Source organism: Onychostoma macrolepis, chromosome 01 (assembly GCF_012432095.1).
Source record: "Onychostoma macrolepis isolate SWU-2019 chromosome 01, ASM1243209v1, whole genome shotgun sequence".
NCBI lineage: Eukaryota > Metazoa > Chordata > Actinopteri > Cypriniformes > Cyprinidae > Onychostoma > Onychostoma macrolepis.
Genome location: NC_081155.1, coordinates 25386348 through 25413916, shown reverse-complemented (window position 1 = coordinate 25413916; position 27569 = coordinate 25386348). Strand labels below are relative to the sequence as shown.

Here is a 27569-nt window from a genome sequence, read left to right as displayed (position 1 = left end):
ATTCTCCCAATCCTCTTCTGGATCATCCAAATGCTCTCTAGCAAACTTCAGACGGGCCGGACATGTACTGGCTTAAGCAGGGGGACACGTCTGGCACTGCAGGATTTGAGTCCCTGGCGCAGTGTGTTACTGATGGTAGCCTTTGTTACTTTAGTCCCAGCTCTCTGCAGGTCATTCACTGGTTCTGGGATTTTTGCTCACAGTTCTTGTGATCATTTTGACCCCACGGGGTGAGATCTTGCGTGGAGCCCCAGATCGAGGGAGATTATCAGTGGTCTTGTATGTCTTCCATTTTCTAATAATTGCTCCCACAGTTGATTTCTTCACACCAAGCTGCTTACCTATTGCAGATTCAGTCTTCCCAGCCTGGTGCAGGTCTACAATTTTGTTTCTGGTGTCCTTTGACAGCTCTTTGGTCTTGGCCATGGTGGAGTTTGGAGTTGGACTGTTTGAGGTTGTGGACAGGTGTCTTTTATACTGATAACGAGTTCAAACAGATGCCATTAACTCTTTCAACGCCATTGACGAGATATCTCGTCAATTAAGAGACAACGCTTCCCCGCCATTGACGAGTTTTTACTCTGATCCTTCTTATAAATAGAAGGATCAGAGAAAATGTAGATCATATAGCCTATGTAGATCATGTTTTGACCATTTTGAATCTGATCGGGACGAAGTAGTCAGTGAGAGAGATTTACAGACACAGAAACATCTGTAGTTGTAACCGATTCGTTGATCTGAATAGGAGTGTGTGTGTGTGTGTGGGCGCGATCTATCTATAGATCAATCTATCTGCATGCCATGTGTGTATGCGTGTGTGTGTGTGTGTGTGTGTGTATGCGTGCGTGTGTGTGTGTGTGCATGCATGCGTGCACAGTATATGTATGCATATGTATGTACGTAGCCTGTGTGTGTATATAATCATATGTATGTTTGTTTGTGTGTGTGTGTGTGTCTGTTTGTTTGTTCTGTTTATTGAATGCAATTTAAATTATTCATATAATTATTTACAGGTGAAAGAATATGACATCTGAATGTATTTTGCTTGAAAATGCACTACTTTCATAAAAATGCATTTCTCTCAGTTTTTCGTCCAAAATATTGTATTTTTGATGAAACCTATCTGCATTCAAATGGTGATAAAACATGAACACATGAAGATAGAATAAAATAGTTTTTTTTGTTTAAAAGCAGAGGCTTGGTTCTTTATTTTGATATATAATATGTTCTTATATTCATAGCAGAAAATATTCTGAGGGCCGTCAAATTTAGGTGAAAATCATCAAAAATGCTGGCGGTGGCTGGCAACTTTTTTTAAAAACGCTGGCGGGGAAAGAGTTAATACAGTTAACGAGTGGAGGACAGAGGAGCCTCTTAAAGAAGAAGTTACAGGTCTGTGAGAGCCAGAAATCTTGCTTGTTTGTAGGTGACCAAATACTTATTTTACCGAGGAATTTACCAATTAATTCTTTAAAAATCTTACAATGTGATTTTCTGGATTTTTTTTTTCTCATTTTGTCTCTCATAGTTGAGGTATACCTATGATGAAAATTACAGACCTCTCTCATCTTTTTAAGTGGGAGAACTTGCGCAATTGGTGGCTGACTAAATACTTTTTTGCCCCACTGTACAATTAATAAATGCACGTTATATTATTACAAAATACAACTGCTTTCAATGGACATCATGGTAAACTACAGTACAGAGATACAACACAATGAAAGGGAGGGGAAACTATGTCTATAATGACTGAAACAGCACACAAATTTACTGCAAGGGTCTGAAAGGTTTCACTAACAGTATGGGAATCTGCTCAATAGCTTACCTGTAAATATCTTTATGTATACCATTCACTAGCAAGGGCATCTTTGGGGGAAGTGTGTTACAGTGCCTAGCTAATTTCCTAATTACAATAGCACAAACAAGCAGGCATCAAAAAGAGCAAAAAAAAAAAAAAAAGAAAAAAAGGAAAAACATTACTCAAGCAAACACAAAAATCTTCAATCGTTTAACATGGCAGGCACAGACAACAGATGAAAAATGAATGTAAATAGAGATTTCATGGAAATTCTTAAAAGCAAAGTGAACTCAAATATGCTTGAATCAGGCACAAAATAAAAAAGTCTTGCTCTATATTCTCTCTTTATATTTATGTCATCACCATAAGATTTGAATGCTTCTAAATTGTCAAGAAACAAGCAAGGCATTCTGGGATACAGGTAACTCAAAGTGGCAGCTCTGGATTTTTACCTGTTTGTATGCAGGCACTCAGCACTCCCACCTCGGATTGATCTGTGCATCTCCAGGACCTCGCTGAGTTTGCCATGGTGATGGTGACACATTGACAGTTTGACAACCAAACATAAAACAAAAGTAAGAGGATGGTGAGGAAAAAGAAAAGAAAGAAAACGGAATGTGATAGACATGTTTTTAGCAATATTTGTACTATTATTAATGGGAATGGACTAAAAACTATGACTGTTAGTCATATTAGTAGTATTAGTATTTAGTAGAGTAACAGCATAAAACATTTTGTTGACACAATATGAAAATCACGTCAAACTCTGTTCTAAAACATCAAATGTTCCTGATGCTATTTATCATTAAGAGTAAAAAGATCTAGGTGTGAATAAAAACATACAGTTCACTATAGCTAAAGCATACGATTATGTAAAGTGCTACAGTGTTTTTCCACAAATGCACACACATTTTTAAATATGCATTTGGAGCATTAAGCACTAGAATAGGGATACCTGTCTTCTGAATATTCATAGTCAGAATCTCCGGAGCGATGTTCCTGGTGGGAGTCGTGGTAGTGAGAGGGAGAGTAGGAATGATGGCGGTTTTTGTGGATCTCATCCAGACTCCTGAGGAAAGGATGAAGAGTAATGAGTCGTACATCACACATAAATCATCATTTATAGGGCAAGACACTTCACACAACTATATCACCTATCTCAGCATTACATTCAAATGTGTGCAAGAATGAGCTCTATGCTGTGTCTGATGAAAGAGATTTTGCATGAACAGTGCTACATTTTTTTCATTATTATTGAAGACCGACACGGAAGAGAAGAAATTGTTGAATAAAGTCATTATTTTTGTTTTCTTTGGACACAAAAAGTATTCTTGTAGCTTTATAAAATTACAGTTGAACCGTTTTAACTGTTTTTACAATGTCTTTACTCCCTTTCTGTGGCAGTTGCATTGCTGTCTATGCAGGGTCAGAAAGCTCTTGGATTTCATCAAAAATTTCTTAATTTGTGCTCTGAAAATAAACAAAGGTTTGGGTTTGGAATGAAATGAGGCTGAGTAATTAATGACTGAATTTTATTTTATATTTTTGGGTAAACTATCCCTTTAAGACAATTTGTAGCAATAGTTGTTTTTGTTTAGTTTTTTTTATAGTGAATGTTTATTCATGTGTGTGTAAATTATCTGATAAAAAAGGAATTATTAAAATTATTATTAAAAAGAAAAAAACAGAAACAAACAAACAAACAGTGACTTTCAATGGTAAATAATAATAATAATCACTAATTATTATATATGATTTCAATATAATTATAATATAAAATAATGGATAATAATAAATACAAAGTAAACGAAAACAAATACAAAAGTGACTTTAATTTATTATTATTATTATTATTATTATTATATGATAATATATTTAAATAAATCTTTATTGTTAAATTGTTGCTATGATTGGTCAGTTAGGATGTGGTATCCAGTTGATGTGGCTCACCTCTGCATAGGGACGTGTGCAGGTCGAGAGCGGGCTCTGCATTGGTCTTCTCTGTGTGGAGATACTGACCGCGAGCGATGCTGTATGGCCACCTGTCTCTCAGGTACGGTCAGTGTGCTTGACCTCTCCCTGTCTCTGGAGTTCCTCTCTGCTGCTTTAATACAAGTACATTCTCTGTCATGGACTTGTTCCAGCCAAAAAAATACAGGGACATTTGAGAGTGACAATAACACACCAACATTCACATTTCTAAAACTACTACAACAATTCATGCCAAGAGATTGTGCTGAAGTACCAGCACAACTGCTACTGCTCTACACATGCTAGAAAGAAAACAAGCAAAAAAGAAAGAACGAAAAATCAAATCTGCTCTGTATGATTGTACTGTTACGATTTATCTGATTTTGTCCCCTTTCATGTATTTATTTGCATGATCAATAGGTATCACGTTTTACATTTTACTTTTATTTCATTTGCTTGGCAGAACAAACCTAAGCATTAACTGTACATGATGCATGAGTTTAGAGACAGACAAGAAAGTCTCTAAAAAGAAGGCAAGTCTTGTGTGACTGTAGAAATGTATAAAGCCTTTAAATTGTGTTATGGTAAAAATATGATATGTACGGAGCCCCTAAAGTATGGAGCCCCTAAAGGGACATTGGCAAAAAAAAAGAAGACTTTCCCGTGCGCACGAGAAACTATCGTGTGGGCATGAGAAACTTTTTTGAGCTCAGGCATTACAGTTTCTATTTTATCTATATTTTTATTACCATAGTTATTGTTTTTTAATGCATTGTCTATTCTGTTTATTATTAGCCTTATATTTCATTCTATTACCTTAAATTATATGCATGACTACACTCTCTCTGTACTTTCTCCGCTGGATGCTCCTGTCACCAAGATGAATTTCTTGTGTTTTTGTGTGTGTAAACACACTTGACAATAAAGCTCTTTCTGATTCTGACATTTAAAACGCATTTTGAGGTCTAGAAGGATTGGTAGCTACAGTATAAAAGCTCAAATTTTAGATTTCGATATGGCAATAGCCTATTGTCCCACATAAAACTTTAAAAGCCAGTCAAATATGTATATAATCGAAAGCGATTATTTATTTTTGATAATTATTACTTTACTTCAGTTTGGCTTTCAATAACTGCTGTTAGTTTTGATTCATTTTCGTTTTTTATTTCTTTGATATATCTTTGACATTTTTCTTTCTTTCTTGATAAATAAATGCCTTTATTTTCGTTAAATACAGTTCCTAATACAACGTATTTTACCGTTTAAATATGTATACAATATTTAATTTAAACTGGTTTAACAAGCATTTTAGATTAATTAGCTAGTTTTTAATCACTGACTGCACTTTTATATATATATATATATATATATATATATATATATATATATATATATATATATAAGAAATAAAAACGAAAAATCTGATTTTGAGAAAAATCGAGTTAAAGATTACAAAGCAAAATCACCAAGCAACGTTGCATATTTTATATGTTTATACGTTGTGAGTGATTCAATATTTTCTTTTTATGTATGATTAACATTGAGACAGATCTATATTAAAGGGATAGTTCACCCAAAAATGAAAATTCTGTCATCATTTACTCACCCTCAAGCAGTTCCAAACCTGTATAAAGTCTTTGTTCTGCTGAACACAAAGGAAGACATTTTGAAGAAAGTTTGTAACCAGGCTGTTCTGGGGCACCATTGACTTCCATAGTAGGAAAAAAAATACTATGCAAGTCAGTGGTGCCCCAGAACTGCTCTGTTTCCCACATTCTTCAGAATATCTTCCTTTGTGTTCAGCAGAACAAAGACATTCATATAGGTTTGCTTGAGGGTGAGTAAATGATGACAGAATTTTCATTTTTGGGTGAACTATCCCTTTAAGACCTACTGTAATGCATAGATCAATATGCAATAATTGTACTTTATAAGGGAGATTGCGCACTCGAGGAAAGGCACGTCTTATGCACTCGCTTTGCAAATGTCAGCGCGATCGTATTGTTTTCATCAGCATAGGTTTGAAAATCATATTTCACTGGTTTGGACTCATGTAATCGAGAATTCTATATGAATATTCACTAAGCTGGAATGCTGCTCTTTGCAACAATAGACCTACAACATGTGGTGAGAAGCAGCAGTCGTCCAGAAGCGAGCATAGAAAAGGTACTCCTCTCAGAAAACGTACAAATAAAGATAATTTTAGATGTTTAATTGCTATTTGGAGCATTGGGATCGCTAGAAGAGGGCTTAATGAACTCATTTTTGTGAAAACCTCAAATTCGATCGAAACTGACATTTTTCACTTTTTTTTTTTGCCTGTCTAGCTCAAAATTAGTCTGTGCGCATTCCGACTCATTTTGCCAGCACAGGTCACAAATACTCGTTTATCTGAGCATCAGTCTTTTCGCGACAATTAAATGTTTAATTTTACTTCTAAAATGCTTGTTAAACCAGTTTAAATGAAATATTGTATACATATTTAAACGGTAAAATATGTTGTATTAGGAACTGTATTTAACGAAAATAAAGGCATTTATTTATCAAGAAAGAAAGAAAAATGTCAAAGAAATGTCAAAGAAATAAAAAACGAAAATGAAACGAAACTAACAGCAGTTATTGAAAACCAAACTGAAGTAAAGTAATAATTATCAAAAATAAATAATCGCTTTCGATTATATACATATTTGTCTGGCTTTTAAAGTTTTATGTGGGACAATAGGCTATTGCCATATCGAAATCTAAAATTTGAGCTTTTATACTGTAGCTACCAATCCTTCTAGACCTCAAAATGCGTTTTAAATGTCAGAATCAGAAAGAGCTTTATTGTCAAGTGTGTTTACACACACAAAAACACAAGAAATTCATCTTGGTGACAGGAGCATCCAGCGGAGAAAGTACAGAGACAGTGTAGTCATGCATATAATTTAAGGTAATAGAATGAAATATAAGGCTAATAATAAACAGAATAGACAATGCATTAAAAAAATAACTATGGTAATAAAAATATAGATAAAATAGAATTATGAATGTGCAAATGTTTTAGGAGAGTTTGTTCTCTATACAACATATAGAGAAAATAGAAAGAAGGGAAAAAGCTGTTCTTATGCTGTTCAGTGATGATTTATCTGTGTCCGAATGCAAGAACAGAAACAATGTTTTAGTATTGAAGGCCAAAATAGATCTACATTAGGCTAATTCATGCACATGCATGCTCTTGTTTTCTTCTTTGTAAGATGGCAGAAGTGATGCAACCAGAAACTGTAATGTCTGAGCTCAAAAAAGTTTCTTGTGCGCACGTGATAGTCTTCTTCTTTTTTTTTTTTTTGCCAATGTCCCTTTAGGGGCTCCGCAGATATGGGATTTTATTTTTTTTTCAATGCTATCAATGAGAGTTTTCCCTTCCAGCTTATATTATTTCCATCACAACGTGGCACCATAAAAATGGCTTCTTTCTATCCAGTTTTTTGTTCTTTTGTGGTATTTCTTGACATAGTGAATAGAAACTAGTTAAACAGCAAAAACAATGCTTGAAGCTTGATGCACAACTGTACTAATGTCAAGCAATCTGTATCAACATTATAAATTAATTTTCTAAAGTACAACTGTAAACAACTACAGATGATGCTACATCTCATCAAGGATTTGCTGGTTACAACCACAGGTCTTTAATTAGGCTAGCCTAATTCATTATAATGCGAAACAAAGCATTGAACAGCATATGAAACACATACAAAATATCTATGAAGTGAATGTATGTTAGCACAATTCAGAACTTGAGAAGCACACTGATTTGCAATAAGGAATTGAGGCTTTTTGTAAAAGAAATCTGACTTGCAGTTCAATTAAAAAGTAGATTTAGGAAGGAAGTGAATTGTCCCCCAATCAATGTTGAAAGGAATTTAAAATGTGAATAAATTAAGCATTAAGCGCTACAGGGTTTCTGAGAATTCATGACTCATGCATCTGATGAACTTTTTATGATTGCTCATCAAAGCACTAACTCTGAACAAGTGCAAGTTTTCCTAAATTAATAAACAGAATATAAATGGAAAGCACTCCAATATCCCCCACAACCCCCCAATGTTAAAATGTATTCTGAGTTCTTTTATGTGAAAGTAATATAAATATCAAAATATGTCACATTATCAAAATTTAACAATCAAACAGATTGTCCAGACAACAATCCTTAGATTTTATCTTGGATATCAAAGATAAATATAGTTAAAAGGTTAGTTCACCCAAAAATGAAAATTAGCCTATGTTTTACTCACCCTCGAGGAATCCTAGGTGTATATGCCTTTCTTCTTTCAGAGAAATCCAATAGGAGTTATATTAAAAATTGTCCTGGCTCTTCCAAGTGTTATCATTGCAGTGGGTGGGTGGTTTTTTTTTTTTCAACAGTCCACAAGACGTCAAATAAAGCACGTGCATCCATAATGAAACGTGCCTCACACAGCTCCGGAGCCTGAATAAAGGCCTCCTGTAGCGAATCCATGTATTTTTGTATGAAAAATATCCATATTTCAAACGTTATAAACACTTCTCTCACTTCAACTAACTGTGGTACACGGAAGCCGTTCCGGCGGATGACGTAGGACGTCATCGTAGCATGATTAGTGATGAACGCGGAAAGAGAACAAAACAAAACGGCGGTCATGAATTAGAGGAAAAAACCGAGGATTTGAAAAGAAAAATGTCGGAGGATTTCAATATAAACCAAGAGGAAACTGGTTTTTCTTTGCTAAAGTAAGGAAACTTTGCTTCCTTTGCTCCTGTAAACAAACTCACGAGACTAGCATATCTCAGAGGCGCGTGTGTTGCGCATACATCCTACGTCATCCACCGGAACGGCTTTCACGTACGACAGTCAGGGGAAGTGAGAGAAAAGTGTTTATTACGTTCGAAATATGGATATTTTTCTTACAAAAACGCATGGATTCGCTACAGGAGGCCTTTATTCAGGCCCCCGGAGCCATGTGAGGCATGTTTTATTATGGATGCACATGCTTTATTTGACGTCTTGTGGACTGTTGAAAAAAACCACCCACCCACTGCAATGATAAAGCTTGGAAGAGCCAGGACAATTACTCGAGGGTGAGAAAAACACAGGCTAATTTTCATTTTTGGGTGAACTAACCCTTTAAGAGTATACCGCGTTTACTGCAGGTCTGACACCTTGCAGAACTCTTATGTTCAAAATAGTCATGGAACAAAGTATAAAAAAAAAAACTTAAGATTCAAAATATCAGCCACAGCGTATTTATCTTTTACTCTCTAAATTCTACAGCAAGCTTTTCTACAGGCATGCAACAGAGGTAACATCCATTGTCATAAGACCCATATTAATCCTGTTACATGCTGTAATTCACTGTTATAATCTGTTATAACCTCTAGCTACTCCAGCTTGACAACAAAATTAAACAGGTCTTATGAAGGTGATAAAAGTGTGTTTTATAGAGTGTGATTGTGGAGTCATTCCTCCACAGTGTCCATGCACAGAATTCATGTGAAGTGTTTCTGTGGTTCAGCTGAACACTCTACAGCCCAGCACAGGGGGAGAAAGACTCTATTCTGTTATTCTTAAACTAACACAACCTTCTTTTATGATATATTATTCTATTCTAAGCATACACACACTGTTTGATCTTATGCTTTCATCTTTGTGCCAATTAAGAAGAAATTAATTTGTAGTCGAGGTGCTTGTATACAACTAAAAGGCTCAGAGGAACAGTAAAAAAACAACAGCTGTAAACTCTACAGTAATAATATGTGACATTAGCTTTCTTTCTCACCCTGTGTTGGGTTTCTACTCTTCAGAGTAATGATTGCCCCCACCCACCTGAGGACACTACCGTTATACCATCATCATAATCTGTTTCAATGATGCGATGAGATCCTGAGACACACACACACACACACACACACACAGCATACAGTTCAACTGCTGAACATAAAGTACAACAAATATTATAACTGCACTGCATTCAAAGCAATTCAGTTTTACCTTTTTTTCCTTCACCCTCTTCTCATCACAAACTGGGGTGTGAATAATTAATATGGTTGCATTGTTTGATCACTTGCTTGCTTTATTTATACTGTAGCTATTGATTTTGTTCTCATGTTTAGTAACTTCTGTCTTTGCTCCTCTGCTTTAAATTATCAGTATTAATCTAATCAACAACATTAGTGACGGAAATGTTCATTAACAAAGTCTCTTTTGATTTTGAAAACAATAAAGGCTAGGCGTCAGGATGATAATTATACATATATATTTAATTAAGATAAATTTTAACTAATATACAGCAAGATGTTCAGTATTTTTTTTTTTCAATGAAGAAAAAATATAGAAATTATATGATTTTTTCAAATAATGCAATCAGTTATTAATAGTCATGCATTGAACAATAAACATCAGTAAACTGAAGCACTTAAATTACTCACCCAAACACTCATCTGTATTACGCAATAAAACTACAACTTGGAAAATGTATAACTGAAGCATAACGTATTCACAGCATCACAGTAGTCATTATAATGTCATTTTAGGAGCTCAAGTGTTCATAAATAAATAAACTTTTGAATATTTGGTTTGATTTGATTCTGCTAAACTAAAATATTTTGTCTTAAATTTTAAACTAGTAAAATTATTTTAACATGATGAAATAAATTCAAATGATTTTTTGTCAAAAGACAAAAACTATGAATAAAACTAACAGTTGACTGTCTATATGGAGTGTTTTTTTTTTTTTTTTTAGATGAGTATTTTATTTGGTGTTGTTAAAAGTTTAGGACAACAAGTACTTTGCTCTTAGTGACATTTACATTTCTCACAGAAAACATTAAATGAAGCACATAATATTGACCAATTTAAAACCATGTAAATAAAGGAAACAATTTGCATCACTTAATTTTAACTTTCAACTGAGGATATCATTTATAAAACATACTTCCCTGAACAGGTAATTGTGTCCATAACAATTTAAAGTACTCTAAACCCAAATTTTAAGATATTGTAAGTCATTTACTTAAAAAAAGCAATGCAAACTGTTGCCTTCATTTCTTTTTATGAACACCTCGCTTTTTACAGTGACACACACACACACACACACACACACACTCTTAGCACACATACACCAGCTTATACTTACTTTGCAGTTTTTTACTAGGACTGTCTCCATGAACATGTCTGCGAGGGAGGCAGGGAGACGGCTGGGGTAATGGTAGGGACGACACATCATGGGTCTGCAATTTGTACCAGTGTGGCTGGTCATCCAATAAAGCCGTTTCCAGCTCGATCAGAATCTGGTCAAAACAAAACCCAGAAAAGGGGAATTTGAACCATGAAAGAATAACTGTTTGGAGGCCAAAATAACCCAAAGGACTACCAGATACACTTTACACCTGAGAAACAACACTTGTCTGCTGCAGAGCAACTGCACACCAGGGGCATGTATAAATTAGCATATAAACAAATGGACTTCAAAGAGCATATTACTATGCTTCCATCGATAGGGATTTATATGAAAAAAAAAAAGAATAATAATAATAATAAAAAAAAAAAACTTCAGGTGGTTTGAAAAACTATTCTTATGCATACCAGTGGAGTCAAGAAAATGGAGTACATATTATGTGTTGTTTTGAAGCTAGATATAGATACGTTGATATCTTACTGTCAGGAGTCAGGACATACTAATTTAAGCACACACACCTCTCCCAGAAAGTCACTTTCTTCCTCCTGGACTCTGGGCTGGTCCCAAACAGTGATCTCCAGCATGCGCTCTCTGAAGTCTCTACGGTGGACGTGAGGATACAGGAACGTCTGGTTCCACTTTGGCTCTGCGCTCTTCTTCACCGTTTTCGTCCGTCTCTTGCTCTTGTCACTATGTAGACGAATGTAGTGTGCTTATAAGAGTGTGTGCAGTCTGCAAAATTTTGCAATTTCTCCCAAAAATCAGCACAAATAGTCTGCAGATTCCATTTCTGTCTGCTTATTATTTAATCTTTTGGCATGGAATGCATTCCAGATACTCAGCAATACCAAAAATGGAAAATGCAAGTCAGATCTTACAGTAGAGATCTAGTGCATGGACAAATTTATCATCAAAGATAGTAAAAAAAAAAAAATAGTTATAAAAAAATAAACATTTTTGAGGCCACTATTCTACACTGCCATTCATTTACAGTCTACAGTCTTACAGTTTTAGTGCTTTTAGAGTCTCCTCTCTTCTGACCAAAAATACAGTAAAAACAATAATATTGTTAAATATTATTAATACATTTTAAATATTTTACCTTCTATCAGGAAGAAAATACATTTTGACGTAGGGATTTCTGGGTCGTCCGTCTGGTCGAGGGGGCAGTTCTCGTGCTTGTAGGACATTGACAATAAGCTGATGGCCCACTTTATCATACCATAATTTCACCTTGATAAAAAATAAATAAATAAATAATAATAATAATGAATAAAAAATATCACTTTCTCAAAGTTCTCAGTGTTGGCAATACATTTTTTTATAACTCAGCTAACAGATAAAATATGTAAACCCTGTCACACACCACATTCCTTTTCAGGTGAGAAAATAGATCAAAATATTTTTTTTCCACAAAGTGTTTTCCCCCTCCATGCTTACCGACAGCTGGCCTGGCAGTACAAGAGGAGGTCTCTCAACATCCCAGGACTAGTCGGTGACATTACAGAGATGGATGGACGGTCCATCTTTTGGGATTCATCTATAGAACTCGAACCAGCTGTAAGTTCAAAAAGTTGACATAATAGGTGTACAGCTGTGCTGTATTGCACAGTTACTGGTGAAATGTTCTTAATTTTACATTTACATTTAGTCATTTAGCAGACACTTTTACCCAAAGCGACTTACAAATGAGATTTACATTTTTTAATCATAATGCTTGTCATGTCATATTCGTGAAAGGGATAGTTCACCCAAAAATGTTCACCCAATTCTTATGTAGAACATAAAAGAAGAATGCTGGTAATCAAACAATTGATGGTCCCCATTGACTTATAGTATTACTTTCCCTACCATGGAAGTCAATGGGAAGCAACGACTGTTTGGTTCTTTAAAATATCTTCTTTTGTGTTCAACATACAGGTTTGGATTGACACAAGGGTGAGTAAATGATGACAAAATTTAGATTTTTGGGTGAACTATTCCTTTAAATTGTGTTGATGTGATTAACACTGTCCTTGTGTCAAACAATGAAAGTCAATAGCGACTCTTGTTTTGATGCATTTTAACCAGATGGAGAAAAAAAGCAGCTTGGACATTCTGCTAAATATCTCCTTTTGTGCTCCACATAACAAACAAAGCCATACAGGTTTGAAATGACACGAGTGTGAGTAAACGATGACAGAATTTTCACTTTATGGTGAGCTATCTTTTTAAACTAAAGTCACAAAACCTACTTGATTCTAGAGGAGGATGTGATGTTCCTGGAAGTCTTGGTGTATCTCTGCAGGAAAGAGAAAATTGAAGCACAGGAGAAAAGAATGTCAGTTGACAGATCATTAGCTTCTCTCTTGGTCAGTTTTTCCACACACATACACACAAACTTGACTGCACATCCCCTCTTGAGATGTCATAGCAAAACTGTCTAGACACAGGAAAGAGTAGGGAACCGAAGGACCGCTCTAATGCAATGGCTGAACAGTTTTAAGGGTGAGAGTAGGGTCTGGAGCATGTAGGGTGACAATGGGGACACTGGGAAGAAGAACACTCTCAGACACTACTTTACTTACTGATATGCTCTATAGACCTTTTTCAAGAAGTTTTTGGACAGAATTCGCTGAATACATCTTTAACATGCAACAGGAAGAAAAATCACTGAAGTCACTTATACATCCAAAGGTGTGTTTTCTTTATTTCATATCTAAACTAGCTGCTCATTTTTTGTGGTTTGTTTAGCTTACCCAATTGGTCTGGAAACAACTATTTCCACTTGAGGCGCTGACTGGGACTCTAGAATAATATTGTACACTTCCTTTTTAGTTGCTCCAGGCAACGCCTTTCCATTCCACTGTAACACCTCATCGCCTGAAATCAAAAAAAGAAACCATTTAGCACTTGGATAGCACTTGCCTGCATAGACAGACTCACTGAATAATGAGCTGTGAAAAATTACACGTAGATATGCAACCAAAAATATCAACGGAGATCTAGCAGAAGACTTCCATAAAGCAAAGGTCAAAATAAAATGTGAAAATACTGCAATTTTCTTATAAAATTGAATAATTATTACCTGCTCGTAAATGGCCTACAATGTCAGCCAAACTTCCTTTCTTTACTTTGGTGATAAAGGCCCCCAGTCTCCCTGACTCTGTCATTTTTCCACCAACCACCTGGACAGGACAGACGAGTCAAGTTAAGTAAAGTCACCTTTATTTTTATAGCACTTTATACAATAAAGAGTTTTTCAAAACAGCTTTATAGTATTAAACAGGAAAGTAACAGAACCAATGATGCAAATCAAAAATTCTGCCATAAAGCAGCTCGAGGAAGACAAAATTGTCATTATTTAGTACAGTTTTGATTCAGATCAGTTCGGTAACTGTGTAAAGTTCATTCGTAATGAAACTAGTTCAATTCAGCAATAAGAAGCTCTACTGAGAACTGCAGTGTTGTTATTCAGCTCGAGTCATTTTAAGTTTTGTTCTCATCCAAAAGCGTCAGTGCTGTCTAAGCAAGCCAGAAGATGACAGTGGATGATGACAACGAACCCAAACTCTATCAGGTGACAGAAATGGACCAGTTTCTCAACCAGTTCTCCCCTGGCCTGAGTGAATGAACACAATGCCACAGTGAATCATGTTTAATCACAGTGTGCAGTAACAAACTAAGTACTGTTCTGTAGCAACACTAAAATACATAATTTGAAAGCACTGCAGGTCACTTTGGATAAAATGTCTGTCAAATGCATAAATGCAGAAGGGTAAAGAAGCATCCAATAATTTACTAGGATGACAAAACAAACAAAAAGCATGTCTGATTACTGACTAAAAAAACATCTGTTTTATGGTTTTAGTTGTAGTAAATGGCAAGTTCTGTCATGAAACTCTAGATGGTGCAGGCAGATGGGTCGTTAATGCAAATTGGTGATATTATTCACAGCGTCAAACTACTTGGCACAAGCTGATTGGTTCATGTTGCATACAGTACGCAGTCAATGAGCTTTCTGCTTTACATTTAAATGGCTGGTTAGCAGTCACTAGAGCATTTCGCAGCGTGCTTTCAGAGTTACTCTGAAACCCTCCACCTTCCCCAGCTCCACCTGTATAGATCTGCTACGGGTTATTTTATATGCTATTTGTGCAGCAGCAGTATGTCTTAAATACTCACAGCACCATATTGGCGTATGTATTGGCAGTAGCAAGTTACTGTACTTGCTTTGCAGCAGCAGCAATAACCTACAACAACATCAATAGCCAACAGTAGCAGCAGTTCAGCAGCAGCAGCGTAGCAGATCTATTCTGCCAAGACCAAATACATTAACATTGTCATAATCATTCCCATGCTAAAATCTTCCAAGAGTTGTCATGATAGAATTATAACAACCCTTGTCATTATTACCTTTATATATCATAACAAGACCAAATAATGACAAGAAAAAAGGCATCTAGCGGACCTTTTAAGGTGCAGTCACATTTAGCGTTGCAAAATTTAGCAAGTGAAATCCAGTCATTTTAATGGGAATCAATGCAATGAAGAACTTCGCCTGATGGACTTTTAGTGGCAAAGAAATTTCCCTATGCCAAATTCGCTTTGGGTTCCATTTTTGAAAGCAAGCCTCTCTTCAGTAGTGACTTCTGTGTGGGTGGAGATTCATAACTTAGCAACGAAGCAAAACTGAAGCTCAACATTGGACTAGGTCCTCATTCTGGTAGTGACTACTCAGCTGGTTCTGCATATTATTACACTTCAATTATATATATATTAAAAAAAAGCTGTGAGGAAAGCTGTTATTTAGGCCTGGTTTGTTTGCTAGCTGGCAGAATAGCTTTGGATGTTTATTTCTTCATCATTATTCCCATATTATTAACTACATTTGGTCAAATCCAGTCCAGCTTTCACCTGTAAGATTTCAATTCAGTAAATGGGACCACACCTTTAGTGTAGTACATCCTTTCAAGTGCAAGACACGGACAGAGATGTGATTAGCTAGTGTAAACTGCCATTGACAAGCTCACCTTCAGACCCAGCAGGGAACCAGCTTCTCGTGGCATGGTGGAGCGCTTACTTAGAGTGATGCGGCCAATCAAATGATCTCCCTCTTTAGATGGCTGCCAGCTCACTGGATGCTGTGAAGAAGCGAACAATGCTTTTTTTAGTGCTGAACACACATTGCTGACATGACATGTATATGTGAGTTCAGCTACAGAAACGCTGTAATCAAATAAACTACTGTTTCTGCTATTATCCATTGCCACTGATACATGATTGCAATCTATCATTGAAATACAATTGAAATACTTACATGCCACACAGCTGGGTCCAGAGGATGACAGTCCCAGTCACCTGCAGAATAGAAATTGTCATTATGAACACAATAATTAATCCAAAATAGAGTTGTAGAAGCCTGATGACAGTCGGAATGGAGGACTGTTTTAAAAAAACTGCGTAGCTTCTAGATGGAAACCACTTTGTGAAAGTGTTATTTTAGTATCACTGATATTTGAATATAGTAGCCTAATATAGTTATTGTTAATATTTTAAATGAGACTTTATTTAATTCTTTTTTATTTGTTAGAGTTTTATTAGTTAAGGTTTTACATTTTTGTAATCATGTCTGTGTAGTTATTATTAAATATTTAATAAAAATGACAAATAATGGCAACTAGCTGAAATAAAATTTGTTTTCATGCTTTTAATATTTTTTTTTCATTTAATAAATATTTTTAAGTTCCAATTTTATGTGAATTACACTTCTAGAGCAAATGTATGTGCATATATAAAATACAATGTACAAAGGAGGATTTTATTCATCTCAGCCTGTCAATCATTTTGGCCGATGCCATATTGAATAAATGCCTTAAATGCGTTAAGAAAATTAACTGTGTTAAAAATTTAATCGCATGCGTAATTTTGACAGGTCTAATCAATACATGTGGTTGTTTAATGAGGCCCAGAATTTGACATTTACTTTACAGGAAGAGGGAATTCTCTCACTTGATAAACTGTGTATAATAATAGTCTCATACTATCTAGATTTACACTTGAGAAGAAAACTAATACTATAAATTAATAGAGTTCATTTAACTTTAGGGGAATACATCACAAAGTATCTTTGCCTTCAGCAACAAACGTGGGGGATGTTTAAAGTGCCAAACCCCAAACAAGATAATATATAGCCTAGTATAAAATTTTACAGTCTCATTTGATCATCTTGATTACATTCATAAAACTGTCTTACAACTCTTAAATGTATAGTGCCCAAGAAGACCCTCTGTACATACTGAATGAAGCATGAGCTATTCCCTTGGCAATCACTGACATTATAAGCTTCTGTCCAGAATTTGCTTGTCCTAGTTATCAGGAATCAAGTCACATTAAATCTGTATCTGTCATTACAAACCCAACTGCCAATGCCAAAGATGGTGCTACAGTAAAATAAATAAATAAATAAATAAATAAATGGTGAGTTAATGGTAACATCTAAACTAACCGGTTTTACTTGAGTCTAAAATTAATTAATTAATTAATTAACATCAAACTAATTACTTTCATTTAAACAACCAAAAATCATGTAGAAACACCTCTTTGAAGGTTACCACTTGTTGCAGTGTATATTCATATTATCCTAAAAGGCAAAACATAACTTTTTAAGGCGATATGAATAACTTGTTATGAGTTAGGGCTGCATGATAATGGTTAACTGATAATCATGATTATTTTGCTCTAAAATTATAATCACGATTGTTCTTAGTTGAGAAATTGTGTTTTACATTCATCAGAATTATTGCACTTTCTTGTACCCACATATTAAGAGAATGTCAACTCATGTGAAGGGTCTATTTTACCTCGTCAAGTTTCCTAAATCATTATATTTATCATATAATTTAACACACTCTCTACATCAGTGGTTCTCAACCCGCGGCCCGTCACGAATCCAAATGCGGCCTACCATGCTGAATCAGGGCCGGCGCCAAGGTGGGGCATTCGCGGGCCGTGCCGAACTTGATCGATTTCGATCAAACAGCGCACATATAAAGCGATTGCACACATTAGCAACTGCACGCGATCACGGATTGCAAAAAGAAACACCCATACGCTACTACGCAGCAATCATCCTTAATTACAGAAATGTGGCAAAAAATCTCTCGAGAGAACCTCAGATTATTAAATTCGAAAGTGCTTTCCATATTTGGATCAAGGCTACATTTCTGCAATGTCACGTGTCAAGTCACGCTTCCGTGCGCGTCTTATAGACTGCAACTTACAATCGAAACTTCATTGTGCTGTTACTCCTTTCGAGCAGAATTTCACAAAATTGGTCAGCTCCCGACAGCATCAGGTGTTTTATCAATGGTGAGTAGAATTATTTATTTATTTATTTCAATAAATGTAATCGTTTAGATACCATAATATTTAGTCTATAAATAATATTATAAATCTGGTTTGTTTGTATTGATGACGTAATATGTAAATGACATGCGTGCGGCCCGTGAGACTTGCACGTGGACCAGAGTGCGGCCCGGTGGAAAAAAAGGTTGAGAACCACTGCTCTACATTATGAAAACTGGCAAAACCTTAAGAAACTTCTCTCAAAAGCTAATATAGTAAAATTCTGAATATTGATTTCAATAATTGTTTAAATTAGGCTACGTTAACATTTTTGTAAATATAAATACTAAATTGTAATAAATACACCTGCACAACTACAATCACAAACAATACGGTCAAGATTCAAGTTCATTCTTGTTAAGGAAAGAACTTTTTCAGGATAAATAACCAGTAGCCAAATATTGGCATCAAATCAATAAATTCAATAAAAAAACTTGGATTCTATTTGATCTCATCTCCAGTGTTGGTGCAATCACTGTCTTTTGCGTTTTTAGGACAGCATATGAGGAGGTGACGGGGGTGACAGAGTGAAGATGGGAGGATGGGAGGATGGGATTGGGAAATGACCCGAGTCAGATTCATGTTGGAACATGTTTGCTATCAGGCCGTGGCTCAGACAGGGGATATTATGTTTGAACATGGTAGCTTCAGGGACTTTTTCAACTTCAACATAAAATAAACTCTTTTAAAACACATAAACATTTACAATATCATTTAAGTCTCAAATTATGTACTGGGTTTTAAAAGCATTCTTTGTCTTCCTAAGACTAATTTCAAAGCAAGCTTTTCTGGATCCTAAACACACACATATAAATCACATTTTCACAATTTTTACATAATTTGGCAAAATTGGAGCTTGATTAAATACAAACTCATCATGCCAGGGACTTTCAAAATTCTGCGGCCTGCAGCTGAGAGTAATGGAAAGAGCCAAAACGTAATCATGCTCAGAGCTGGAATGGGTTACCCAAGGATGAATATGAAAAAGGTCCCCAAATGGAACATGCCGCATCCCAGGACTGACGAAAGCCAGCCAGTCAGTCACTCAGCGGTTTTATGTGAGAGAGATGCTGACCTAATTCCCAAATCTGGTGCCCTAAAAATGTTCCAAATAAACAAATGGAGCTTCACTGCATGAATCAGCAGGGTTTGTTTCACAGACCTCAGACTGATCATCATGGTTGAACAGCTTCAATGACGTATGTAACATGATGGCTTTGATGTGAGAATTATGCAGAAGTAACAGTTATAAACTTTGAGAACAATATATATATATATATATATATATATATATTCATGTAATTATTAAAAACTGATTATAACATTGAGATCTGACTAGAACTGATCAATGCTGCAGTGCAAGTGTCCGTGCACACACTCATACATACATTCACATCACCCTAGCTGACCATGCATTTCACACTAAATGCAAAACAGAGCTGTTTAAGATGTTAATTATTTGCATTCATCGAAGCCGAACAAGTGAAAGTTGCACTTTTAAGATTAAATCCATAAAGTGTGGGGTAGCAGTTTTACTGCTGAATTATTCCTGATTTGCATTTTCTCTGCATTTTAAGGCACTTTGAGAAATAGTGAATCTGTTTTGTGTGTGTGTGTGAGCAGAATAAAGAGCACAGTCACACTATGATTTTCTTTAATGATTTTGAAAGAAATCTCTTCAGCTCAACCAAGGCTGCATTCATTTGATCAAAAATATAGTAAAAACAACGGTACTGTGAAACATTTTTGCAATTTAAAAGAACTGTTTTCTAGTTGAATATACGTATGTTAAAATGCAATTTATTCCTGTTATGCGAGATTTTTTAATGATTTTGAAAGAAACCACTTTAGCTCAACTAAGGCTGCATGTATTTGATCAAAAAATACAGTAAAAACTGGTATTGTTATATATTATTGCAATTTAAAAAAAAACTGTCTTCTAGCTGAATATATTTTAAAATGTAAATTATTCCTGTGATGCAAAGCTGAATTTTCAGCATCATTACTCCAGTCTTCAGTGTCACATGATCATTCAGAAATCATTCTAATATGCTGATTTGCTGCTCAAGAAACATTTCTTATTATTACCAGTGTTGAAAACAGTTGTTCTGCTTCATATTTTTGTGGAAAATGTGATGCATTTTTTCAGGAATGTCTAACTTTTGATAGAATAGAAATATAGACTAGAAATTTTGTAACATTATAAATGTCTTTAATGTCAGTTTTGACCAATATTTGTGAATAAAAGTATTAGTTCTTTCAAAAAAAAAAAGAATCTTACTGACCACAAAATTTTGAATAGCAGAGTATACACTTTATTTGGACTAATATTGAATTAGTTAACTGCACTGTTCATTTGCTTTCAGTATTACATTTAAGAAAATCAGCTTTCATAATCAAAGACAGTTTTTCATTTTAGTTTAAAACACCCGCTACTTTAATAACCTTGTGTAATAAAACTGTGTCAGCACCCATGGCCCAGTGTCCCACACCAAACACACACTAATACACACACCATCAATCTGTTTACACTCACTGCTGCCATGATCACTAAAAATATACAATATAAAATAAAAATTGTAACTTATCACCACATTTACCGCTGTATCGGCTATGTAAATAAGAGTGTTTAGTGAATTTGTGGCTATTTGACAATAAAATTAGCTTCATAAAGATCACCTACCTTTTTCACTAACACTTTCGATCTCCACATCCTCACAGCTGGTGTATTCAGGTGTGGAGCCGCCCTCTTCTTCCGAACTACTGATGGACATCTGCCTTTTGTTGAGGCCTCGTTTGGGTCTATAGGCTCTAGGTGGAGGTGGCCGTAACGACTCAGACTGGTCCGAGCTAAGAGAAGAATCTTTACGCATAATTTCTGCAGCCTTTTCCCGCTTAGCCCTGTGCAGAAAAGCTGCGGACCCAGGTTCAAGATGCCCCTTTGGGCCCCAGTCCTGTCCGTCCCTGAGGTCTGGGGGCCCAGTAGGGCCCATTTGAGGGCCACCGTGGCCCTGTTTAGCAAGGGATCCTTGTCCCCCAATGCCACCCCCCACGGTCCTGTCCACAGAATAAGCTCGATGGTTTTCTATAAGGGCCTTGCGGTCTTCGTTGTTAGCCACTCGTTGCCTGCTCATGCGATTTCCAGCCACCTCACCCCCATCTTGCATTAATCCAACTTCGTTGATGGCTAGGTCGCTGTGATGGCGCTCCTGACGCATTTTGGACACTTTGGCATGCATACGCATTTCCTGTTCCTCCTTCTGCGGCTTGACAGGGTAGCGGGCGAGGTTCGGGTCACTGCGGTACCGAGTCTGATATTCCTCCTCTCTTTGTCTTTGACGCTCTCGCTCTTCCTCTTCCTGTCTCCTTCGCCGCTCGGGATGGGTGGGCTCATCTTCTGGGTATTCCTGCGAGTGGCCTTTCTCCAACCGTCTGCTGTCACGCTTCTCACCTGGAGCTCGATCTTCAGAGACCTGTGATGACAACCGGCCTGGGCCTCGCCTTCTCTCTCCACGTCCCATCACCTTTCCATTCTGCTCGTGCAGGGACACGGGTCTCTTCCTATTATTCATCAGACAGAAGTTGGAAATACTGTGAGATACTGTATAGCATTTGGAATTTCCAAGTGCTGCATCCAATTTGCATTTACAACTGCTACAATAGCAGTTATTTATAATAAATAGCACAACACCTGTTAACCCCTGTGTTTCAAATTGTGGGAATTCAAATCCAAAAAGGATTTAGCTGAATATGCATCTGATAGGAAGACAAGCAACAGACGTCATCTTATAAAGAGATTATAAGGCAGGAGCTGCAGTCCACATACTGCCAGTTGAAAACAGGTCAGGATAAACAGATTTTGTTGAAATGTCCATCTTAAAATAGAACAAAATGTTGACAGTAGGGATATGTAACACCACATATTTTGAAAATTCAGTGCTGGGAACCCAATGACTAGCCGACTATTCGGTCTTAACAAAGCCCTCTACAATTTGGATTGCTTCACATAACCCTGGAACTACTAAGAATTTGACATGCCATCTTAAAACATGGCAATAAGGTTCAATCAACTAACATTAGTTGTCCCACTTAATATTAGGTGGCCTTAACTACTATGTACTTACATACACATCTGTACTTTCATCTGTAATTCATTTCTGTAATAATTACATTTATAATTACACTGTTGACCCATCTCTTACACCTTAACCCACCCTTAAACGTACTCATACCACTAAACCTAACGTAACCTTACCCATATACCACCTCGATAGCAGCAAAAGTGTTTTGCAATATACAATATGAACTCAATAAGTACACTGTATTCATTTGTTGATGTATAGTAGTTAAGGCCACTAATATAAAGTCGGACCACATTAGTTAATGCATTTGGTATGAACTAACAACAAACCACAACAATTGATAATATAACACATTTTGAAGAATTTATTATTCTGAGCTAATCTTAATAAATATACTATTGTGCATTGTTAATTAATGTTTATTCAAAATACAATTAAATGTAAATTTTGTAATTATTCGCTCTTTGAAATATGAATTAAGATATTCTTCTTATTTTTGGCCATTCATTGAAAGTTCACACAACCATGTATTCTTCAAAAACTACAATGGCATTGTAAAAGTAATCTGTATGAATCTATATAAAAGCTCAAATGTTCTCACTTGACACAAGAATTTTGGGGGTTGCTGTTGTGTCATGCAAACATGTTTGAGCTTCTTGTGCGCTAAGCAAAAACAGTTAAGCTTGTTTACTGTATTTGATGTGTGATGTATGTGCAATGACCAGCGTTTAAATGTTAGTAAAAGCCTTAATTAAATCTATTGATAATATAAAGCAATTATGTCGGTTATATCTTCATTTGTGTTAAAAAAGGTAAACAAAACTCAAAGAGGTTTGGAATGACACAAGGGTGTATGTGAATTAAAAATGTATTGTTCATTGTTAGTTCATGATACCTAATGGATTAACTAATGTGAAGAAATCGAACCTTACTGTAAAGTGCAATATGGATACAAATCATTAGTGAATCATGTAACGCTGTAGGGATGGTCATTTTATTGTGGTTTTACCCTGCAGCAATCCTAGTTGATCTCACCCAAAAGGCAACAATACAATCATTATGAACCATTGTAGTTGACACAATATACAAAAGCTTATTTCAGTTGCCCCCCATAAATACGCACTTCTGCATTGCATACTTTGCAGACTTTGAGAAATATAACTTAGGATAGGCATATGTGTAAATTGTGTAATGTTTTTTGGCCTACTTGTCTCGTGGTGGTTCACTGCGGGAGCGTGAAGCGGGCATCGTCTCTGCTCCCTTGGTGGGGTCACCAGCACCAGCGCTGGGTGGCAGAGTGTCGTTAGCGACCGGAGCCTGTGATCTGGAGCGCAACTTCCTGTCCTTCTCCAACTCAGGGACACTGAGGGGAGCGCCCACACTAAGAGGCCTCCCCCCAGGCCCTGATGAAAACCATTCTCCTGATTTAGTTAGGATTTCCTGCTGTTTCCTGCACAGGTTACATACCCACATCACCTGCGTAGACAAATACAAGTGTTATTAAGGCAGGCAGAGATTGGTGATCATTGTAAATGAACAAGATGTACAGAATAGCTAATATATTAGTATTCAGAATACTTGAATTACATTGTTTTACAGTATTTTAAAAAAGTGAGACAGACAGAGAGACAGACAGACATATATAAACATAAAATACATAGATACAGTGCATCCACACATCCACACACTATCAAACATTGTACATTCGTTAGCTATATTTAGCTAATACAATTTTAATCAAGCAATTTCTCTGAGCAATAGGCAAGGAATATGAACTGACAATGTTGAGCAGGTATAAATATGAGCTGCAATATTACATAATCAAGTCAACCACTCTAAATCATGTTCTATAAGGTACAAAAGAGGCTATTTTCAAGTCAATCAGTCTACTTCTTTACAGTTTCCCACACCTGCTGGATTGCACTAATTTCTGTTGGCAGCTATATTTTGAAAAGTCATTCAGAGGTTGTAGATCTAGTATACACAGTACAAGCATTGAAAGCTGATGGTACGTAAAACCCCCATAAATAGATTAAAAAGCACAGTTTTCAACTTAGTTCTTATTGAAACAGGAAGTTGGGATGAAAGGATATTTACTAACAAACATAATCTGAAAGCTAAAAAGCTTGAAAGCTCTGAATTTATGGCATCTTTAATGACCTGAAAGATTGTGCAATTCAATTAACTGGAGGTCTACTAAGAGCACAAATGTACTTTTCAAGAAAAGAAAATCATGTCGTTTCAAATTCATAACATAAAACTTCTGTTATTTTAAGAAATATGTTTAATATTCTTTCATTTTTTGTATCCACTGAAAGTCCATGCTACCAAATCTTTTGCACATTAAAAGTATTGAGCAATGCACATAGCTCATTAAATATGGCAACCATATTTGCTTGACGTATAAGAACAAACCTCATTGGTTCTTGTGAGAAATTATACGTGGTTGCATGACACAAGATAACTAACTTCACAGGTTTTCATACTGCAAGCAAGCATGTTTCACCTTACATTTACCATATTTGATGTGCTCGATTTATGTGCATCGATCAGTTATATTCGAATGAAGGTCTAAACCTATTCATCATATAAAGCAAATGTGTATCTTCTGAAAACTTACCACTTGATTCATTAGGACTACTTTTACAATATTTATGAACTTTTTTTTAAGTGTCAACATTTTGGTTGTGTGAACTTACAGTGGGTAAACAGAAATCTGTCAGGTTTTAATAAAAATATCTCAATTTATGTTTCGAAGATGAACAAAAGTCTTATGGGTTTGGTGAGTAAGCTAATACTCACCAATATAAGGGTTTTTTTCAGTTGCTCTGATCAAGCATTTTAGTCCCCATGATGATTTTGTGCTTTTTCTTCAATGCCCTCAAAGGTTTTGTGGTATAACACATTTTAAATGTATAAAGCTGCCAACTTTGTCTCTTTTAGTGTCTTTCAGTCCATAAACTTTCTCATAGCCTAACAAACAGTTTCATCTCTATAGCTTTTGTGAGAGCTCTTTTGACTTGACCATATTTGCTACTCAACTTTAGCAAACACATGGCGTTTATGTATCTTACAACTTAGGCTAATTCAGTTTTGTTATAGAGTTTCCATTAAATTAGTTAGTTAAATTGTTGTTTCAACTTAAAATGATTTGTTACCCCGCTGGCTTAGAATTTTTAGTTTAGTCAACTAAAATATTCATGTTGTCCCTTAAATTAACATTGAGTAACTTAAAATTTCAAGTTGACTAAACTAAAAAAATTAAGTCAGCGGGGTAACAAATTATTTTAAGTTGAAACAACTTTTTGAAATGATTTTTTTTTTTTTACACTGTGTTTTAACACAACTTTGTACCATACCACAGAAATAAGTGATTTAAAAACAGCAATGGTGAATAAGTTTGACATAGCTCTATTACTAAATAAATAAATAAATCCTATAACTCAAAAATATTACATATTTACATGATCACTTTTAATGTGCTGCTAAACTGTTATAGATGCAATAGAAACTCAGAAAATAACTTTTAGAAAAGCTTACATTTGAAAATGATATCAATATATCAGGGTTTGAATCATTTTGATTGAATGTGTGTATATTTGAATAGGAAGTAACAGAAATCAGAAACAATAAATTCAAGCTTAAAAACAAGGCGCTAGAATATGGAGCAAGGAGTGACAGAACAGCCAAAAAGACACATATGGCTGTAGATGGTAACATTACCATGGTTTTACTATGCATCTGTTAGCATGCTAATTAAACACCACTGCTAGAATACCAATACTAAACAAATATAAATAAGAAGAAATCAAATTAAATCAAAAGTATATATGTTACAATGGAGGTTAACTCTCTTCTGAATAAGAAGTAACAGAAATCAGCCATCCTTTTTCTTCATCTGGCTAGATTTTTGCATTGCAAATGCACAAGTTATTATATCATCAGCCTCATATTTGTCAATCTGCTTCCTCCCATCTCTTTCCTTTTCCCCAATGAAGCCCTATTATTGAGCCCTGTAATGGTTCATTCATGAGATGGATGGATGAGGCTGCCTAAAATACCTCCGCCGACACCATATTTCTTCACTTCCTCTACCCATATTTCTCTCACCCTCTCTCTTACACTCTCTCCCTCTCCCTCTCACTTTTTTTTAGCTAGCCAGCTAGACAGACCTGATCTGACATGATTAGCGGGAATGCTAAATCAAATGAACAGCTCTTGCCTTGACAACAAGTTCACGGCGTTAAAAGCACAGAGGTCCAATCTATTGATCTAGTGTTAAATCTATTGATCTTAAAGCACCCTTAGAACGACAGTAAATCCACTCCTATTGTAATACATGAAGGCTGTCTTGGCTACAGGAAACATTTGGTCAAGAAGGACCTTATTTTTTTTTACTGATCTCAGTGATTGGCTACAAGGAAGCCAGAGGTCTGTGCGATACAGAACTGTGTAAAACATGCACACCTTGCAACCAACACTGCATGTTTTATCGATCGGATGAATGGTGTGAGAACGGAAAAGCAGACATCCCCCGAAAAGCCTGTAACATTAGTCATCTTTAGCGCCTGATGATCAGTCGCAAATGGGTTATGAAAGCAAGAGCTTATATGATGCACAAAAACAGAATATTTCGCAACAGATGCAGCTAAAAATGCCTCATAATTCTGCAATGTTATGACAGATGTTTGATATTTCATTCAGGAATCAAATGATTGACTTCTAATGGTGACAAACTAACTATTTCATGCTACTCACATGGTGACGTCCTCCTAGGTAATGGATCCCCTCTCACAGGGTCAACCTTCAACTCCATGAACATCCAGAACAAATTTCTCTGAAGAATTGCCAATGCGAGATACCTTTCCAACAAATGTGTCGCATTTCGGTGTTGACCTGATCTTAAAGAGGAGAGAGGCTGTTCTAGGACGGGATGGATATGAGGGAGAGTGAGAGAGAAGGGACGAGAGAGCATCATGGCCTGATTGGACCCAGTTGGCACAGCTCCAGCGTAATCTGAGGTAAATCAGATGTGCAGAGGCCCACAGCTGTCAGCCAGCCAGAGAAACACTCTCAGGAAGGATTAGCAATCCCTGCTAATCCCACCGCGCTATTGCTAGCCCTTCCCATTATTCAATC

General features: G+C 35.9%; 1 protein-coding gene across 1 annotated transcript in view; it reads right to left on the bottom strand.

Moving 5' to 3' along the window:
* The window catches only part of rims1b (regulating synaptic membrane exocytosis 1b), an 81811-nt gene that overhangs the window by 20541 nt on the left and 33701 nt on the right, over positions 1 to 27569 (bottom strand). The window contains 16 exon segments of the mRNA XM_058772055.1: positions 2251 to 2313; positions 2754 to 2867; positions 3749 to 3902; positions 9612 to 9668; positions 10921 to 11074; positions 11481 to 11652; positions 12065 to 12195; positions 12403 to 12431; positions 12434 to 12520; positions 13197 to 13243; positions 13701 to 13824; positions 14030 to 14129; positions 15975 to 16085; positions 16262 to 16302; positions 21032 to 21909; positions 23638 to 23906. Of these exon segments, the coding sequence (XP_058628038.1) occupies positions 2251 to 2313; positions 2754 to 2867; positions 3749 to 3902; positions 9612 to 9668; positions 10921 to 11074; positions 11481 to 11652; positions 12065 to 12195; positions 12403 to 12431; positions 12434 to 12520; positions 13197 to 13243; positions 13701 to 13824; positions 14030 to 14129; positions 15975 to 16085; positions 16262 to 16302; positions 21032 to 21909; positions 23638 to 23906 (2531 nt within the window).